The sequence below is a fragment of the Pelobates fuscus genome, chromosome 5, assembly GCF_036172605.1.
Source record: "Pelobates fuscus isolate aPelFus1 chromosome 5, aPelFus1.pri, whole genome shotgun sequence".
NCBI lineage: Eukaryota > Metazoa > Chordata > Amphibia > Anura > Pelobatidae > Pelobates > Pelobates fuscus.
Genome location: NC_086321.1, coordinates 92,772,810 through 92,793,979, shown reverse-complemented (window position 1 = coordinate 92,793,979; position 21,170 = coordinate 92,772,810). Strand labels below are relative to the sequence as shown.

Here is a 21,170-nt window from a genome sequence, read left to right as displayed (position 1 = left end):
GTTCATGTGGATGTTACTAGTGACACGTGCCACTTACACAGAGATTGTTGCAGACCACGCATACCCCTTCATGGCAATGCTCTCTTTCAACAGCATAATGCACCCTGCCACACTTCAAAAATTGTCCATGAATGGTTTAAGGAACAGGACAAAGAGTTCAAGGAGTCCAAATTTCTCATATCTCAATCAGATCTCAAACCCGATTCCCACCTTGCAAATTTAAGGACTTAAAGGATCTGCTGCTAATGTATTGGTGTCAGATACTAAATATTCTGAAGTCTTGTGGATTGACCTACATGATATTAGGCAGGTGGTTTTAATGTTGAGGCTGATCAGTGTATATTCTCTCTGTATTTTCTGAGGGTAGAGGAAACCTGAGAAGATGCCAGATTGCTATATTTACATTTGCTTATCTATTCTAGAGGCCAAACAGACATATGTAACAATATTCAGTGAGCCATTTTCTTAAGTAAGTGGTTAAACGGACCAAATTCTATCCATAGGTATACAATATATATCTCATTGAAATTCACTATGGAATGCACAGATACCAACAATTGCTCTTTTTATATACCAAGTGTTTACAGTTGATTGACAAACACCACTCAATATATATTAATACTGAATTTATGAAATTGCCACAGGACAAGTTATTTTCCATGAGTAATTTAACGTCAGATTGCTTCCGAGCAGCTGTCGATTTAATAGAAATATAAAGAAATTGGTAGTTAGGCATTATGGCTAAGCTTGATATATTTATGGCCTCAAGAGCATTTGAAAGCCAGTAATAACACCAAAAGTGCACGCTGTCCATGAAACTATAAACTCATTAAAAACTATTCATTTTCCCATTCGTTCTAATTAAAAGGTTTGCTAGAAGCTTTCATTTCTTCCTACACAAACACCCCACAGATTAAGCAACAGATTCCGCAAACAGTGAGTGATAATGGCACAACTGTATGTACTGTACAAGTTTCATGAGAAATTGGTTTCTTACAAAAATGTTTTAATTAACACAGCACCGCTGAAGTCAGAGAGTAATGATTAACAAGTGCAGACTTCTTGATGTAATTGCATAGTTGGATACACAAGTAGACACATTTTAGACATGTATGCAGTTTTATGACCTAAGTGGGTAATTGACTATAGAAAATTAGTACACAGGTTAAAAAAACAAGCCATTAACAGGTGGGAATGCGTTGAAAGTTACTCATTAAAATAATGGGAGGGTTGAAGTGCCACTTATGGGCAAAACTGAATTGCAAAAACCAGAGAGGGTTATAATATTTGTGTTATAAATCACGTCAAGAGTATCTGTCACGATATGTTTATACAGTAGCACTTGAAAGGAATTCTGTCATTAGAAATTGTCCATGCACCATACTATACAGCATGTTAAAAACGGTCTGTACCTTATGCTGGATGGTCAAGTGACTAACATTGTCATTAACCTGGGAAAGAAATGGTATCTAAATACACTACAGGAAGAAGAGAGGTTGGTGGAGGCAGTGTTATTCTCTGAATAATGTTCTGCTGAGAAACCTTGGATCCTGACGTTCATGTGGATGTTACTAGTGACACGTGCCACTTACACAGAGATTGTTGCAGACCACGCATACCCCTTCATGGCAATGCTCTCTTTCAACAGCATAATGCACCCTGCCACACTTCAAAAATTGTCCATGAATGGTTTAAGGAACAGGACAAAGAGTTCAAGGAGTCCAAATTTCTCATATCTCAATCAGATCTCAAACCCGATTCCCACCTTGCAAATTTAAGGACTTAAAGGATCTGCTGCTAATGTATTGGTGTCAGATACTAAATATTCTGAAGTCTTGTGGATTGACCTACATGATATTAGGCAGGTGGTTTTAATGTTGAGGCTGATCAGTGTATATTCTCTCTGTATTTTCTGAGGGTAGAGGAAACCTGAGAAGATGCCAGATTGCTATATTTACATTTGCTTATCTATTCTAGAGGCCAAACAGACATATGTAACAATATTCAGTGAGCCATTTTCTTAAGTAAGTGGTTAAACGGACCAAATTCTATCCATAGGTATACAATATATATCTCATTGAAATTCACTATGGAATGCACAGATACCAACAATTGCTCTTTTTATATACCAAGTGTTTACAGTTGATTGACAAACACCACTCAATATATATTAATACTGAATTTATGAAATTGCCACAGGACAAGTTATTTTCCATGAGTAATTTAACGTCAGATTGCTTCCGAGCAGCTGTCGATTTAATAGAAATATAAAGAAATTGGTAGTTAGGCATTATGGCTAAGCTTGATATATTTATGGCCTCAAGAGCATTTGAAAGCCAGTAATAACACCAAAAGTGCACGCTGTCCATGAAACTATAAACTCATTAAAAACTATTCATTTTCCCATTCGTTCTAATTAAAAGGTTTGCTAGAAGCTTTCATTTCTTCCTACACAAACACCCCACAGATTAAGCAACAGATTCCGCAAACAGTGAGTGATAATGGCACAACTGTATGTACTGTACAAGTTTCATGAGAAATTGGTTTCTTACAAAAATGTTTTAATTAACACAGCACCGCTGAAGTCAGAGAGTAATGATTAACAAGTGCAGACTTCTTGATGTAATTGCATAGTTGGATACACAAGTAGACAAGTATGCACCATACTATACAGCATGTTAAAAACGGTCTGTACCTTATGCTTATTATATTTAATTTGGTTTAACATCGTTTAAAAAACAAAACAAAAAAAAACACAAAAGATTTCCAGCAAACTGTCTCCATTTTGGGTGGGCATCATCATCAGAGTGATTAAAAGACAAGTGTTACAAAATGTTCACTTCTCATGAAAATTTTTTTACATTTTTTAACATTTGTAATGATTATTTTTTTTTTTAAAAAAAAGTGTCTATTGTATTTTTTATTTTGAGAAAATTTGAGGACAGATTCTACTATTTCCTGACCAACCTAGCTTGCCTGCTGCTGCAGATTCATTCAGAGCAATTACAGTAGCAGCAGAGGCTAAGTTGGGTTGAGCAGCATTTGGTCAGATAACATTAAAACATGCTGTAACATGGCTGCTCAGACAAAAAGTGAAAATGACATTTTCTCAGATCAATCAATATACGTCAGTTAAAAAAACTAAAAAGTATTATGCTTCATTATAATAATAAAAATGAAATGAAAATTTACAAAACATTTTGACTTCAGTTGACCACTGAACATCGCATGTCCATTGCATCCTTTTTTATCGTTAACAGTCACTAAGAGTTTAAAAAAGTATGATGTAGTTCCAAGATGGCCGCCTCCAGTAAATTAGAGAGAGATCCAAGTGCTAATTCCAGCTAGGTTATACTAAAGTAATCTATTTGCATTAATTAATTTAAATGTATTTCAGGTGACCATAATGTAGTGTATAGCAAGCATGTCAAACTCGCGGCCCACAAGGGACATCTTTGCGGCCCGGCGAGCCGCAATACATGCTCTGTGTTATAGCAGAGTAGGCACCTGCTTACCCAACAAACTTACCCGCCCGGGAGGGAGGGCCAGCGAGGGAGCTCAGTGTTCCTGCTCCTCACTGCTCCCTCGCGCGCGCCGTCTGTAGTGAAGCCGGGCACCGGAATAGGACATCATATTCCGGCACCAGGCATCATTAAACCACGCGAGGGAACAGTGAGGAGCAGATAGAAGGACCCCAGGGAGAGGCCCCACATCAGCTCCAAACGTTAGGGAGCAATAAAGTAAAGTATGTGTGTGCAAGAAAGTGTGTGAGTGTGTGTGTGCGTGTGTGTCTGTCAGTGTGCATGTGTGTCTGTCAGTGTGCATGTGTGTCTGTCAGTGTGCATGTGTGTCTGTCAGTGTGCGTGTGTGGGTCAGTGTTGCATTGGCTGCGACTGGACAGTGGAGTGCCTGGAGTTTCATGGAGGCATATAACGCCATGTCACATTCTGATGTGACATTAACGTGCTCCACCTTCACAGGGTTTCAAGAAGTAGTGGGAGGATCAGATTTGGCACAGGTTGCGGACGGCGCCATTTTGGGTATACCAGAGGCCGGACTCCGGAGTCGCATACTGGCAGCGGCAATGTGAGTGGAGTCTGCTTGTTGGCTAGAGGTGGGTGCTGGGATTTAGTAGAGGGGGAGGACTGGGATTTAGTACATGGGGGAGTGCTGTTGTTTAGTAGAGGGGGGTGCTGTTGTTTAGTAGAGGGGGATGCTGTTTTTTTTTTTAATACTGTTATTTTCAAAATAAACCTATGTTTCTATGAAAATGTAAGGTGTTTTTTTTTTTTTTTTTGCGGCCTACATAAACTTAAACCTTGTTTATGTGGTCCATGCTAGTCTTTGAGTTTGACATGCTTGGTGTATAGCTTTTAACAGGGATGTATTTTAGCCTAGGCCTATAGAGTACCATGATAAACATTTTAAATATTTTCTTTTAAAATTAAATGTGTTCAGTGATATTTGTGTACTGAAAGGGACATTATATAAATTACTTTTTAAAATGACAGGTCCATTCATTTTTGAGCGTGATGCTAGGCTTCAGAAATCTGAAGAGGCTACTCACCATGCTGGTCAAATAAAATCACATTTGACAAAAAATATAAATTATATTTATTATTATTATAATTTATATAGCGCCAACATATTCTACAACGCTTTACAATATTATAAAGGGGAAAATTTAACAATGAGACAATTACAAATTGTTCAATGGACACCAAGTTGATGAGGACCCTGCTTAAACGAGCTTACAATAGATGACAGTTAATAGTAACAATGAGTATAAACTATTTCAAAACTAAGCTGTTCAAATTTGGTACGAGCCTATAATACAAGCTTGTCAAACTTGTGGCCCACAATGGATATATTTGTGGCCAACCTGCCCTGTAACCACGTTGTGTTGTGGCTGCGACCAGCCTCAAGACAGAAAATAAATTTCCTGTCTGATTCTTGTCTTCCCTCCCATGACTGATCATGTGCTCCCGCAAACCAGCCACTCCCCCTTACCTCCTGCTCGCAGTGCTAGAGGAGCGTCTGACCTGCTTGAGCAGAGAAGAGCAGGGCTGGAACTGGAGGACGGGTGGCTCATCTTAAGGAAGGGGAATAGGGGCTTGGGGAACAATTCTGTGCAGTGTGTTAAATTGGGGAGGGGACAGTATTCATTTGAGGGAGGGAGCGGGCAGTGTATTAAATTGGGGGAGGGGTGGGCAGTGCATTAATTTTAGGGAGGGGGCAATGAATTAATTTGGGGAGGAAGGGGCCGTGTATTAAATTGGTGGAGGGGGAGCGGTATGTCAATTTTAGGGAGGGAGGGGGTATTATATTAATTTGGGGTACGGAGGGGGACAGTGTATTAAATTGAGGGAGTCAGTGGGGCAGTGTATTAGAATGGTGGGAGGGGGAGGCAGTGTGCTAAATTGGGGGAGGGCAGTGTATTAATTTGCGGTAGGAAGGGGGCAGTGTATTAGAGTGGTGGGTGGGGGTCAGAGTGTTAATTTGGGGGAGGGCAGTGTATTAATTTGGGGGGTGGAGGGGAGCAGTGTATTAGAGTGGTGGGAGTGGGCAGTGTGCTAAATTGGGGGAGGGCAGTGTATTAGAGTGGTGGGAGGGGGCAGTGTGTTAAATTGGGGGAGGCAGTGTAATAAATTGGGGGAGAGAGGGATGGCAGTATATTACATTTGAGTGCTTGGAGGAGGGGTAGTGTATTTAATTAGAGTGTATTGAATTTGGGGGCAATGTATTGGATGTGTGGGCAGTGTATTGGAATGGGGGAGGGGCAGTGTATTAGATTGGGTCTGCATGGAGGCGCTGAACGCTCCCCATAGAGATGCTGATTGGCCGTACAGCTTTTTGCCACACATGCACAGTAGCCTCCAAATACTTTGGATTGGTTGAGATCACCAAGTTTGATGATCTTAGCTAAAGTGAAGAACACACTCATAGGACTTCAAAATCAACAAGATAACATGATTTTTTTACAGCTGTGCAACAGCATACATTCACAATTTCAGTCCAATTACCAAACTTTTCTTAATATGTCAAGGTAGTTGAACTGAAACATTGGTTATATGCAAATGCACGTCTCCTTAAAATAAATTTGCTCTTTTGCTTACTTTGAAGCCCTATGAGCGCGAGGACGTTCAGTGTCAGCTAGGCAACTTTTTTATACTGTACTTTTCTAAATAAACCTACATTTTATGAAAACTGAAGTTTTTGTTTTTTTGTGGCCCACATAAACTTATACCTTGTTTATTTGGCATTTGACATGCTTTCTGTAATATGCACCAACCCCCAAATCTGCTACAGAGAAAACCAGATACTGAGAAAGTAGAATGTTTAACAATGAACAAAACAATCACTAGGCCGTGGATCTCTTCTAATTGTGGTCTAATAAATAAATATGTTCTTTAAATTTATAAAATATTGAAATTCACCTATAACTTGCCTTAACTTTTTTTTTCATATGATGCTCTATTGCCTCTATATATGTAAAAGTTAGCAAATTATATCACAATCCAGTTCAGTCCAGGGCACATATTGCAAATAAAGAGGACAAATAGAAATGTTCTTCTCTGTATGCATCTCTGTACAGACTGTCAAGTGCAATGGACAGATCTTACATCAATGACTGACAGGACACAAGACAGAGGTGCCAAGTTACAAGGTAAAGAGCTGTGGATTTCTTCAGTTATATTTCTCAAACCTCACATTGTTGTTCGATATAAAGGGAAAATAAAAATATGTAATAATGACAATTCCCTTTTAAATTAGATTTGCTTTAAAATACCTGCACAAAGAAAAATAACTAAACAGAACCTCTCAGTCAATCTCAAGATATAACTTTAATTAAAAAGCCGAAATGTCGACTTACCTTCCTTTTTCTCTTATCTTGCTCAGTCGGAGGTTCTTCTCCCTCAGACACCTGGGGTTCATCAACACTTGAGATTAACATGCAGCTGAAAGATAAATAATGAAATAAAATAGAATGCTAGATTTACAATAAGGCACCACCTACTTGAAAACACCACGATGTGTTAGATAAAGATTATGTTGTAAAAATATCACTGTAAATTAAAATAAAATAAAAATAAATAAAAAAAAAGAATGAAAGAAACATTAAAGGGACACTATAGTCACCTGAACAACTTTAGCTTAATGAAGCAGTTTTGGTGTATAGAACATGCCCCTGCAGCCTCACTGCTCAATCCTCTGCCATTTAGGAGTTAAATCCCTTTGTTTATGAACCCTAGTCACAGCTCCCTGTATGTGACTTGCAAAGCCTTCCATAAACACTTCCTGTAAAGAGAGCCCTATTTAGGCTTTCTTTATTGCAAGTTCTGTTTAATTAAGATTTTATTATCCCCTGCTATGTTAATAGCTTGCTAGACCCTGCAAAAGCCTCCTGTATGTGATTAAAGTTCAATTTAGAGATTGAGATACAATTATTTAAGGTAAATTACATCTGTTTGAAAGTGAAACCAGTTTATTTTCATGCAGGCTCTGTCAATCATAGCCAGGGGAGGTGTGGCTAGGGCTGCATAAACAGAAACAAAGTGATTTAACTCCTAAATGACAGTGAATTGAGCAGTGAAATTGCAGGGGAATGATCTATACACTAAAACTGCTTTATTTAGCTAAAGAAATTTAGGTGACTATATTGTTCCTTTAATTTGTATTCTTTGCATTGAAATTGCTTTATGTCAAATTATTTTTATTGTAAATGTGAACAATTTTGTAAATAATAAACAAAAATAATAATAGAAAGAAAGAAATGGTATAAAACAAACAAACAAAATAAATATACAGTATAACATTTAAAACAATCATCCGATGATATATGCATGTATGGTACAATTACAAAATAACATGTATAACATATTTTGTGCACAGTGTGTAAGCAGTTAAGTATTAACAGCATTATACATTATGTACCGTCAAGTTCCAGAGCTAAACAGATAGGTGCAATAAGAACGAGTGTTTACGTCAATTATTCAGAATAATAAATGGGAAATCTGTTGCTGTGCTTATGAAAAAAAATCCTGGGATGGTAGCATTAGGCAATAGCGCTGTCCTTGTATCATGCAGAATTATAAGCCAAACATAATCAAAACTTGCTAATACTTGTGAGTGCATGAGGTGGATATTTGGGGTTATTGCTAGGTTTTCATGGCTAGTTAAAAACGACGTAAAGGAATTTCTAGATGTTGGTGAAGTAGGGGAATAGAACTGCGTATAGGAATAATATCAGAATTGTTAGGCCGGCTGATTTTAAAGGTAGGATGTAATAATTCTAACTGCAATAAAGAGAAGATTCCAGTATAATAAGATACGCACATTAACACACACAATACATGCAATATGTATATATACATACAAACATATACCGGTACATACAAAATCTCTGGTCAGGCTATGGAGGATCTGGTTTTGAGAGTTAATTTGGGGTTTTCTGGGTCACTGACTTAAACATGAAGGCAGATGGAGTAAATTGTAAATTCCCCTCCCACAGTTCCATTCATTCTAACGTACAGTTCTAGGGTGTGTAGGGTCTCTTAATTTTAGAAGGTTCGGAGATTGCGAAAATACTTAGCACTTCCTCCACGTGTCTCTTGTAGATATTTGTGTGTAACGGGCAGATTAAAGACTTGAATCACGGTGTGTCTGCATTACTTTTTATTCTTTCAAGGTCACTGAAACGAGCATTACGTATTTTTGGCTATAGCAATATTTAATGTAACATACAAACGTGTATAGCTGTAAACACTACTTACTGCCATTATCACTTGAAATCATATATCTTTCACTCGTCAATACACAACAGGTGGAATATTATTTATGATGGAGGTTACTTTAAAACAAATGATTCCTACTTTATTGTTAAGTTTAAATGGGTCTTTCTTTCGCTCTATTTGGATGTAGTAAAAGCTGCAGTGCGCAGAGATATATACTAAAGTTCTATCAAATTCATTTAATTTGAAGAGTAGTTGAAGCATTAACCACAATGCGCTTGAATGTGTATTCATTAGGCAAAATGCTCGCCTACAGCTATACAGCTGTGCAGCACATGATATTGGGAAAGGTGTACACGGAATATCAGCATACCAATGTCTTCTTTAGGGTTCTGAAACTAGAAACAAGTCACAAATGATGTTCTACATTGTCTGTTGAACCTTATCAGCCAACGAACAATGAAATGTGTATCACTTTCTTGCATATGTGAACCTAATGCAAATCCAAATCTAAGCAACTACTACACTACTCCTTTTGGTAAACAACAGATCCAAATCACTCTAAACATAAACTGTAGGCTTATTTATAAATAGACATGACGGTACCGGTAAATAGAGGGAACTTTTTAAAATGTAATTGAATGATCACAATCTTGGTTAAAATTGCAAATCAAAAATTACAGCCTTCCTAAGACATGTAGAAACATTTCCACGAAATCTGTTAAAATAGTATGTTAAATAAACGGTGGTAGTTGGTTGTAAAGAGACATTCTAGACAGAAAAGGAAGGTTTCATAGGATCCCTACATCCACCATTCACTTGGACACACTGTGATAACGTTTCACATCTTCATTAAATGTCCAGATATTTGTACAGTGTGAGCATTGTGCGCACACTGTGCAATGAGAGGCTGTGAATTCTGGGGTACAGGAGGACTTCAGTACACAAAAGTACCATAAGTCATTCTGATAAGTCAGAAAAAAATGTACTCTTTGGTGCCATATTGATGCAAGTCCCCTTTAATCATCTTGCATATAACAACATTTTTTAACAATTTCGCCTACCTTACTTCTCTATTCTTAGTAATGCCCTTAATCTTATTTATTGTTTTGTAGATTTCGATTACTAGGGTTTAATTTAAGATTACAACATGATCTTTCTGAGGTACTCCTTTCCGTTTGCAGACAGGCAAACCATAATATTTTCTTTCTTTAGTTCATTCTCAGAACAACTCTTAGAGGAAGCTACTAAAATGCTGAATAAACACACTCTGCCAGTTCTACAAACATGTATGCACAGTGAGGGAGGACGTGGTAGTGAAATATAAAGAATGCAAATCCTACTAAATGCTCCTGACATTTGAAGAAGAACAAAAAAAAGTGCCCGTCTTTTTTTTTTTTTTATAATTCTTTATTTTTGAATGTGCATAGATGATTACAAGTTTCAATACTGACAGAGAATGTTGTAGTAGTCGACATTTGGTGTCAGATTTAAGATATATTGCAATTTTTCTTTTATAAGAAATTCAAGAGTAAACATAGTCAGGCATAACAGAATACCAGTAACAATCAGGTTATACATGCTGTCTAAAACAGTTTTGCTTGAAATCATAGTGCTATATTTAGTCATATATTGCAAGCTATCTGCACCGTTTCAAATGCTTCGTTACTCATGGGTTAACTTTTTTTTTTTTTTTTTTTTTGACATTCTGTGCTTGTCGGTTTGGTATTTTTGACATAGCGTTAATCATTACAAAAAGGGATCATTGCATAGGTTAGTACCCCTACATTTGCAGTATGAGTCAACAGGTATGCAAGTTCTGATTGCATTAGACTTGTCCTTGGTTAATATATGTGTTTATATAGCTCTTTCCTTTCCTCTTTTTTCTTCTTTTTCTTTTCCCTTTCCCCCCCTTCCTTGATTTAAGCAAGGTACAAGTACCTAATGTAACCAGCAGGCAGGGGATCAGAGCTGTAACTTGCGCAGAATTTTTAAATATACATTCAGATTTAACCCGAGCTTATGTGTGTACGGATAAAAATACTGGCATACCAAAGAAAACAAAGCAAAAACTATAACAAAACCATAAACAAACAAGCCCAGAAATGGTACCTCGTACAGGAGTGAAAACGGCCTTTCTGTATTCCCCAAGGTGCTACAGATTTGAGGTATCTCATCCTCTCACGGCCCGCCACAGGAATCGATCAGGGCAGAGCTTCGGTATTGGGTGCGGGGGTTGGGAGGGTTGGGAGTGCCCGTCTTTTATCCAAAGCTTCAGAAGCATAGAATGATGGCATATCTGTCATGTTTGTGCAGCTTATTTTTTAAACCAGCAAATAAAATCAGCTATTTATTTTTTATATATCCAATTGTATATCCAATTGATCAAACAAATGACTGGCAACAAATGCTGAATTAATTTCAATACCTGCTGCTATAATTGAATTTTAATAGCCAGAAACTAGTTACTTTTACATAGTTGGTAAGCAAAGAGCTAAAATGGGATAGGAGTCTTCATGTAAACTTTATATATCCATAGTTTGTTTTATATGTGGTGTGAAAATCCCCAGTGTATGTTTTTACATATATAAGCAAAATATTGCTTTGATGCCACAATTGCCTACATCAAGGGCATTTAAAATGCCCTTTCATGGTTTTTCTTCTTTTTTATTTTCATGTTTCCCCTTTCATGTATGTATCTTAATGATTATACTCCCCCTCGCCTTTATTTATATTTTTTATCTTTTCTTCTTTCTGCTAGATCTTATTAACTGGGTGCCGCCATTTTGTCCTACTCTGCTCATGGTGCCTGCAAGTTGCCCTTCTGTAGGATGTTTGACTGACTGTGGGGAAATCGGATTGGCAACTGAAAGAGAACTTTGCTTAAGCTCCACCCATAGTTCATTTTCCTCATGTATTTTATGAATACATTAGTGCACAGGGAAAAAAATAAAGAGATTCAGACACAACGAGCAAAGCTGCATGAATAAAAGTCAAATGTACATATCTTATGATTCCTATGTGATTTCAAAGGCATACATTTTATGCTCCTCTGAATTTTTTTGTGTGCACCAGGACAGTTGATGCATGTTGTGTTACTACTGGATCAAAAACATTACAATTAATTAACCTTAATCAAATTAAAACAGCATAATAAATACATTTGTGTATGTAAAAAAACAACAACTGTAAGACACAATGCAAAGTTTTTGTGCAAGGGTTGTTTTTCACTTAGCAAGATTTATTAATCCAGTCACACCCTCAGAGAAAGAGGGTTGGAGATTGATGTTGATACAATCTACATGTATCTTTTTCTTTAAACCATGGATTTATTTAGAATAACGGCCACTTCACAGGTCTCTTTACTTTAAGCATTTTCTTGAATGCTATGGTTTTGCATTAAAAACATCACTAAAACCAAACTGATCAGTTCCGTTCCCCTTTTCACCACTAATGCAAACTCCAAACACCTAAAGAATTTGTGCTTTAACCCCTTAAGGTCCAAACTTCTGGAATAAAAGGGAATCATGACATGTCACACATGTCATGTTTAAAGGAACACTCACATCAGGAATACAAACATGTATTCCAAATATAAGAGAGACCTAGGGGCTATTTAGATTAAGCCCCCTCCTTCGAAATAATAAAATAAAGCATTTCATTTACCATTAGTCCTCTAATGCAATTATCTTGCCATCACCACCATTATCTCAGACAATCTAGGGCTTCCCCCTATGAAAGCATTTGGGGGCTAGTGCATATGTGCAGCAGTTCAAGTGACGGCCACTAGAATTAGCGTTAGGCAGCAATGTAAACATTAGAAAAGCAATGTTAAGACTGCAGAAAACGCACGGACAGTGACGTTTGCCAAAAAACTGTTACACTAAGCTGTAGTGATTCTGGTGTTTAAAGTGTCCCTTTGAAATCAGTGGCCATAAGGCTTACTTTTTACACAAGTAAGGCTTCTCACAGATAAACAGGATTCAATATGTATATTGGGTCCTTTCTCCTTGACCACATAAAAGCATTGAAATGGAGTGACCTTTTATAGACACTCCGATAAAACACTATAGCCCCTCCCCATGCCTGAAACAATGATATAACCATGAAGAAAGTTGGACTGCGCACGTATAGATGGTGTGTATGCAGATTGTATTGGAAAACCATGCACCATGATTATTGATATGTTAGTAATGGTCCACCCTGGTCTAGAGGCACTACGGATGGAAATTTTAGCGAGTGCCACTCCACTTTATACATATTGATTTGAAACCATTTTAAACTCTCTCTGGCTCTTCATGAGCGAAGACTCACATTTTTTATTAATTTACTCAGCTTCTCCATATCTCTAGAATTCATTTTGATGTGTTTCTAGAATTTCAGGCCTCCATTTTCAAACACCCCCTCAAACTTAATTCTTTAAATGGACACTTTTAAAGACTATAAGATAAGGCCAGAGACTAATGAAAGTATTTAGAAAATTGGGCAGACTAGATGGGCCGAATGGTTCTTATCTGCCGTCACATTCTATGTTTCTATATCTCATGGCGCTGTCCAATTCAGCGTTAAACCATATTTAATGTATTCATGATAAAATGAGAGTTCTCAGCAGCCCATCCCCTCTATGCAACTTAGGCTAATGAGTAAGCATTAGTGTGAACAGCAATGGAGAACTGTGATTGGCTGAGAGTGTCAGCTACCTTCTTTCAACCTATCACAACACCTGCTGCCTGTATGCATTGGTATGGCTAAAGGAAGCATGTAATCTCTCCCTTAGCCATATATCCAGTGGGGGTGTTTTTGTGGCCAGTGACCCTTATTCAGTGTTAACCTGCTGAAAAATGGTTTTACACTGAATGGAGAGACAGTGCCATGAAACTACACAATAATGAATGCAATCAGGTGAAATATAGTTCCTACAGAGTCTTTTTAAAGAAGCACCTTAATAACATGGACTCTAAGAATCAGCCCCACAGCTTCTACAGTTTAACCAACACATTTATTCTGGGTTTAGATCACTGCAAATTGAACATGTGCCATTTATATAACTGGAAAAATAAAATAATTCTATTTATAAGCATGTTTACTATGGTTTAATGACATGCAACTGTACTTTTTATTGCTGTGAGGGACTGTAATTATGAGCTCCTAGAAAAGAGGGAACCAGAGTAAAAATGGGGTCGAAGATCATCTATTACTCCGTCAAGGGATACAGAGGAGGAATATCGGTCTCCCTCTTATGGACTGTTAAGGGGAGTTTAAACCTCTGAATACTGACTGCTCTAGATACCGTATGCATGTCAAACTAGGTTAAGTAATTATATAATTTCCTTAATGTATCCTCCACTGTAGAATCTGCAAGCACTATAGGAATAAATGGTGAAAATAATAATTAACTGCGAGACAAGAATAAATGGTGTGAAGGCATGGTGATTGCTCTCATTACAGATTTTCATTGTAAAGATGATACATATCATCTTTGCTTGAAAATAATAAAAATGATTCCTTATAAATCTATTATGGTTTCTCCAAGGAGATTTTTTCATGATAAAGCGATTGCTATTTTTAAACCCAAGGAAACGCAGATTGATATTTATGCTTGTTCAATTTATTACAGCTTGCATCCTTAAAACCAGATCACATTCTGACATTGCTGTATACGCTCCCATCAAGATGAGTTGTTTCTTGTTTTATAGCTATCAATGATGACTATGGTAGGCATTTTCAGTAAGTTTGAATGAATGATTTTTGTTAACATAAAAAAAAAACATTGCCTTAAACAATCCGTCAAAAAATAAAAAAATAAAAAACAACAAAAAAAATGAACAAACTAGCTTCAACTAGAACATGGGTATTTTCTGCCATTTTTACTGTACTTAGAAAACAAGGCAATAATATAATAAAACTACAGCTTAGCATTAGATTGAATCAAAATCTTGTTTTATACCATTTTCCAGTGCGTTGTCTACATCAAACACAAGGTGATATAGAGGAGCTCGGCTGGTCACAATACAGAATACAGTCTATATATTTGAAACGAAGGCAGAAAAATATGATTCAACTGAGCAGTATGAAATGCCAGCTAATGTTTTAGAATATTATTAATTCTTTCAAATAGTTTTTATTAATACATTTTCAATAGCAATACAAAAGAGAAAATACTTATAACCAAAAAAAAGGGGGGAATACAATGAATAACTATTATCCAATAGTATATTTTAAGTGTATATTAAAGCAGTACTAGAATAGTAATATATAACAGTGGTAAAATAAAAATGTCATATGTGTCTTAAAATGTCAATATAGTTATTAAAGAATAAAATCAAAATAATAATATTACTAACAGAGAGTGAACAACATTCTTTACAAGCAAAATGTATTCATCCTGCCTCTTACTATATGTGTCCTGAACCAACCATGAGCAAGATAATTTCCCCATTATTTCACATGGAATCTATTCATGTCTAGCCCAGTGTGTGCCAATTTGCCAAAGCAGATATGGTGATCACTAGACAGACTATTAACAGGACAAACTTGGCCAGTGGACTGTCTATTCTCCATTCTCCATAGCAGATAAAGGGTTTTTCACTTACTAAGACCTAAATACAAAAATGAATCGGCACACGCTGCATTAGACCCTACCTGGTGCCATAACAACTACAGAATGAATAGTTTGTGTGCTAGGTGTTAAAAAAAAACAAAACAAAAAAACCCCCAGAAATTTCCAATTGTAGCTCACTGTTAAACGTATATCACTACATATCACTGTTAAAATTTAAAATTCTTGTAAAATCCCCAAATTTAGATGAGGGGATGACGAAGAAAAAAGGTAAAAATAATGTGATCCTTTTGGATAAAAATAAATAAATGGATGTCCTACCACTTAGAGGCCTACATTTAGAATATTTGCCATCTATTATACCAGATATTTTTTGATCTTGTATGTTTGTTTTATTACAGCCACGGAACTTTATTTTGGCCATATTTAAAAGCACTTTATGGTATGGGATGCAGTTTGTACATCTTATCACTGCTACCACATGGACACTACCGTGCAGATATAAGTATTGGTGGAAAGGGGGGGTGGGGGGGGGAGGGTTACAATAGCACAATATTTTTTATTTTTTTGCATTATATCAATATTAGGTGTTTACATTGAGACACTAACTGATATCACCTTTATTTTTAAATGTTGAAATTTTAGTGTTCATACAACACACAATTCTTAGCACTTTATTTTTTTAATTGCACTGTAACTTTAATCATAATCTGCACTCAAATAGTGTCATTGTTTATCAAAAAGGCTCAGGAGTTTGGTTATTTATTCATCTTAGAGGTTTGGACAAGCATTTGTATGTGATGTCCCTTACTTAATCAATGGTATTTGTTGTTATCTAGTTCTAACTCTACATGTAATTAACTATCTCCATCTATCTTCAACCTAAGGGTTGAATACAGCCTTTCATGTCATTCTTGGTTATTTAATTATGATTATTGCTATAACAATTTGCTTTTTGCTATGTATTTATTCTTGTATACAGATCAACATTTCATTTTGGTTTTACCCTGTAACAATTTAAGAGGATCTAATTATTGTGCAACTCAACACCAGTTTGTTAGTTTAGGTCACAGTTTTTCATGCAATTAACTACGTTTTAATAATAGGGAAGGACCTCTGCCAAGTACAAAAAACAAATCACTGTTTAGTAGATAAACAACCAATGAAAACATGTGAACAAAGTAAATCAGTAAGATGTTAGTACTCTACCCAAATATACACTAATTAAGTGAGTGGAGCGCTTTATAGAAAGAAGAATATGCACTTACCCTAAAAGAGGGTGTTAAACTTAGGCATACAGTAAGTACATATAAAAGAAACAGGATAAAACAATATAGTGTAAATCCATAAAAATAATGATAATGAAATAGAACTTGTATCAAACGTGTGTCAACTCACATTGATAAGAGCCTCTAGGGGACAGGCTCAAAATCACATTGGCACTAATGTCGTAGGTGACACTGCATCCTTTCTTATCCGGAGTTGATATCCTCAGGAGACAAGATAGGAGGAAGAATTCTCTAGTGTAATATGTTCCAATAAACAAATAAACATAAAATGCTGGTGGTATTGCTCACCTTTTTCAGAACCAATTAGACCTGGCTCTGAGTTTTAGACCTAGGTGCCTATAGAGGGGGTTGGGGCACCTTCCCTTCTTTAGCAGCAAGTAGTGGATAAAGCCAGTAGTACTGTATCAATTTATTAAACTTTAAATATAAAATAAAACAAAGTGAAAAATAATGAAGATAAATAAAGTGCATAGAGTATAAAATAAAATGTCCAAAATGTGGCTTATAGTCCGAGACGCGTTTCACCCGCACTTAATGGGCTTTTTTAAATTGTCATATCCTTTCCTTTCAATCTTGTTGTTTTTAAATATTCCCGGTCTTGGATCCTATTAGTCCTTTACTGAAGTCCTTCCAATCAGAGTCCAGGATGATGAGAGGTCGAGTTCAAACATTTCCAGCTTATTGGGGTTATCGGAAGTGACGTGACGTCCCCAATCGCGTCATCTCCGATTCCGTTACAGCCATTTTACTTGTGGGTATATGTCCATAAGTCTGAACCGGAAGTGACGTAACTTCCTATTTTTTTTCAAAGTTTTCATTTTGAATATGGGAATTAATAAGGATATATATATACAATCTTACCATTATGTGTATCAGTCATCTATAAGTAAAATTATCATCATTAAAATAATGGGAAGACGATGAAAAATATATATATATAGATCAGTCATATACATACATAATTATATAGTAGTCTTAAGGATTCTTCAATATAATCCGACGTTTTCATTACTACCTTTATCGGCGGGTTTAATGACCACTGTATCGTCTTTTTTGAAACTTTTTAGTGCTTTTATTTCATCCTTGCATAAATTAAGTTCATATTTTTGGGTTTGTTTTTTTCTGTATGTCACATATCACCATTTTTTTTTTTACCATTGCCGTAGATTTTTGTCCTTTTCCTCTTTTCTGTATAAGAATTCCTCCTCTACTTCCTCTTCTTCTAAGCTTCTCCTCCTTTTTCCTGGAGATCTCATCAGGTTCCCTAATTCCTTGAGTCTTTCTTTGGCGTAAATTTGCCAAAAATCATCGTCCCTAGGTGATCTATTTAGACTACTGTATCTGTTCTCAAGGGGGGTTACTTCTCTATTTCTTGGTACCAATGAAAACACGCATGCATTTAATTATACGTTATTTCCTTGGGCTTATATGTAAAAACAGCTAGCAAAAGCTGCAGATCTCTTGTCTGAAAAAAAAATTATAAAAAAAAACAAAAACCAAGAGGACATGCTCTTCACATATTAAGCACGTCAGCACGCTGATATGCATGTGCTTTAGGGGTCTGGAGTGTTCATTTAATTGTGTCTGCTTTGGGAAATCTCTATCTCGAGGTCTAGCTATAACATTTTATTTAAAGACCAACTATTTCACTAAAGGGGAACAGTCACTTCTCTCAAATCTATACGACTGATTACAAGTTTGAATACTACCAATAACTTGTGTTGATATATTTTTTCCTGAGATACTCCATTTCCTTTTCAATTTATATTAGAGATGGAGCAAATTACATCATAATCCAGTTCAGACAAGGCAAAACTAGGGAATATATTGCTAAACATCATCTCTTCTCTGACATAGAAACATTCATGCTGACTGCCAGGTGTAAAGGACAGAGCTTATAACAAAGGTTGACAAAGGGCTTAGATCAAGAGTGTCAAAATCATTTGATCTTAAGGATCAATTTGTCCACTGAAATTTACTGACACGCACGCAAAGAAGAAAACAAAGCGGACACAAAAAAAAACTTCACATAATGTCATAAATGTTATTTATGTTAAATTATTACTTTCTTACAACAACAACAACAAAAAAGTGCATTTGTGTGTAGTGTTGGCATTTTAATGCAGTCGTGTGTCTGTGTGCAGTGGTGTATTTGTGTATAGTGTGTTTGAATGCAGAGGTGTGTGTGTAGTATTGTGTTTGAATACAGATATGTGCGTGTAGTGTTAACATTGGAATTAATGTTTTGTAGTATTGGCAAATGGAGTTGTGTGTTTGTGTGTGCATTTAAATGCTGGGTCTATTTGTAGTAATTGCATTTGAATGCATGGCTGTGTTTATGTGTAGTGTTTGAATGCAGCAATGTATGTGTATGAGGTGTTTTTTCAATGAAGGGGTTTGTGTGCATTGTTGGTGTTTGAACGCAGGGGCATATTAGTGTGCTCTGTTGTCATTTGAATGCAGGAATGTATTTCTGTGCTGTGTTATTTGAATGTTAGGAGGTATACACTGCCACACACACAGATACATACACTGACAAAGATATGCACACACTCCGATACACATAGGGCTGGACTGGGAAAAAAAAAAATTCAGCCTGGGCATTGTTTAATCACATTGGCTCAGTGAGAAGGGGTGTTTTGTCATCACCAATGACGAGCACTCCCCCCTCAAAATGAGCATGTTGCTTCAATGCTCTTCCAGGGCAAATTCCCCCCCCCCTCCCCCCCCCCCCCCCCCCCGAGAAAACCGAGGGTCTCCCTCTCCCCTGCCAGCAGATGCAGGCCCCAGCCCTGCAATGTGCCTTCATGGACCGGAGGGGAGATCAGAGATCTCCCTCCCCAATCCGCAGGCACTGGGCAGCCGGCAAGGAGGGAGGGAGAGAGGACCCGGGAGCTAAGCCTGCAGCTCCTCCGGGTCCTACTCTTGCTAGCATGGAGCGTTGCCGCGGTTACCACGGCAACGCTCCAAATCTCACGAGAGTCGACTCTAGCCCTGGAGCTACGGGCCAGAGTTCCCTCTGACCACCACTGGAACCACCAGGGATTCCTCACCGGACCACCAGGTAAAGGTAAGAAGGGAGGGGGGACATAATCTATATTTATTTTAATGAAATTAAAAAAAAAAAAACCACATATTATAAAAAAGCCCCCCTACCCTTCTTATCACACACACACACACACACACACACACTCTTCACACATAAACATACTGCCCCCCTACACACACACTGCCCCATACACACATTACCCTACACATACATTGCCCCCATACACACACATTGCCCACATGCGCACACACACACTGCCCCTCATACACACACTGCATCCTTGACATACACTGCCGCCCTCACTCACACACTACAACCTTCACACACACACACTGCACCCCTTACATGTTGCACCCCTTACACATTACACCACTGCTCCTATTCCCTACTACAGCCCAATTTCTCAGCAGACCTCAGGTAAGTTGTCAAACTATTCTTAAACGGTTTGACTACTTACTCTGGGAGGGGGTCCCGGCACTATTAACACCATAACCACTACACTGATCTGTCGTGGTTATTGTGTCTGGATTATTTCTTTAAATAAACTACAAGTGTCCCTCCCGAGATCAGGCTTTGGATCCACCACTGGGCAGCTCACGCGCAGGGCCCTGCTGAAGAGCTCTCACATGAGATACAGGCCTTGTGTTTGTTAAGAACAGCGCAAGCAAATTTACTGAAATACTTGCGCTCGGTTTGCTTGTGATTTCTCTGGTTTCACTATAAATGGGATACCAGACGACAATAGGGCCAGAAATGTGTATTGTGTATGCGTTTGGAAGCTGCTTATGGGATTGTGTGTGTGTGTGGAGTGAGCGGATTGTAGTGTGGTGATTTATGTAAACAGGTTGATTTCAGTTGTGTTGTGTTTGTGGTGTGATAAAGTGTGAGTATAGGGCCTATATAGTGTATATGGGATGTAGCAACCGAGTGCATAGGGGCTGTGTAGTGTGTGTGTGTATAGCTGAAGTAGGGTGGTAGAGAGTGTGTGTGTTGGCATACAGGGGATCTAGGGTGTGCATAGGGGTTCCAGAGTGTGTATGTCAGGAACGTAGTGTGTGTGTGTGTAGGAGGTGCAATGTATAACTATAGGGGAACTACTGGTAGTGTGTGCGCAGAGGATCCAGGTTGTGTATAGGGGGAATCTACTGTGGCTCCTAGCTATTTATCTTTTCTTTTATACTGATCAATATTCCAGAATGGTTTATTTTGTAACAATAGAAGATGAATTTATGTTATTATTGTACTTATAGGATATGAATCTATCATGAATTATATAATGTGATTGTGACGGACTGCCTGGTACCCCGACCGGGTACCTCCGTCAATCGCTGCTTCCTAGTACTGACGAGTACCATAAGCACTGTGCTGGAGCACCATAAACACTGCAAACCCCATGAATCGCCGCAGCTTGGTTGGGATCTCGTCGACTCCTACCCACCCTGGACCTATGACCAGGATCCAGCTTCCAGTCTCTTAGTCCAGAGAGCGTAGCAGGAACAAGCTCTTACAAGAGTTTAGTGATTATACTCAAGGGAGTATAG

General features: G+C 37.5%; 1 protein-coding gene across 1 annotated transcript in view; it reads right to left on the bottom strand.

The window, feature by feature from the left end:
• The window catches only part of IPO11 (importin 11), a 417,607-nt gene that overhangs the window by 123,980 nt on the left and 272,457 nt on the right, over nt 1-21,170 (bottom strand). The window contains exon 29 of the mRNA XM_063454060.1: nt 6,875-6,959. Within this exon, the coding sequence (XP_063310130.1) occupies nt 6,875-6,959 (85 nt within the window). The remainder of the gene's footprint in view (nt 1-6,874; nt 6,960-21,170) is intronic.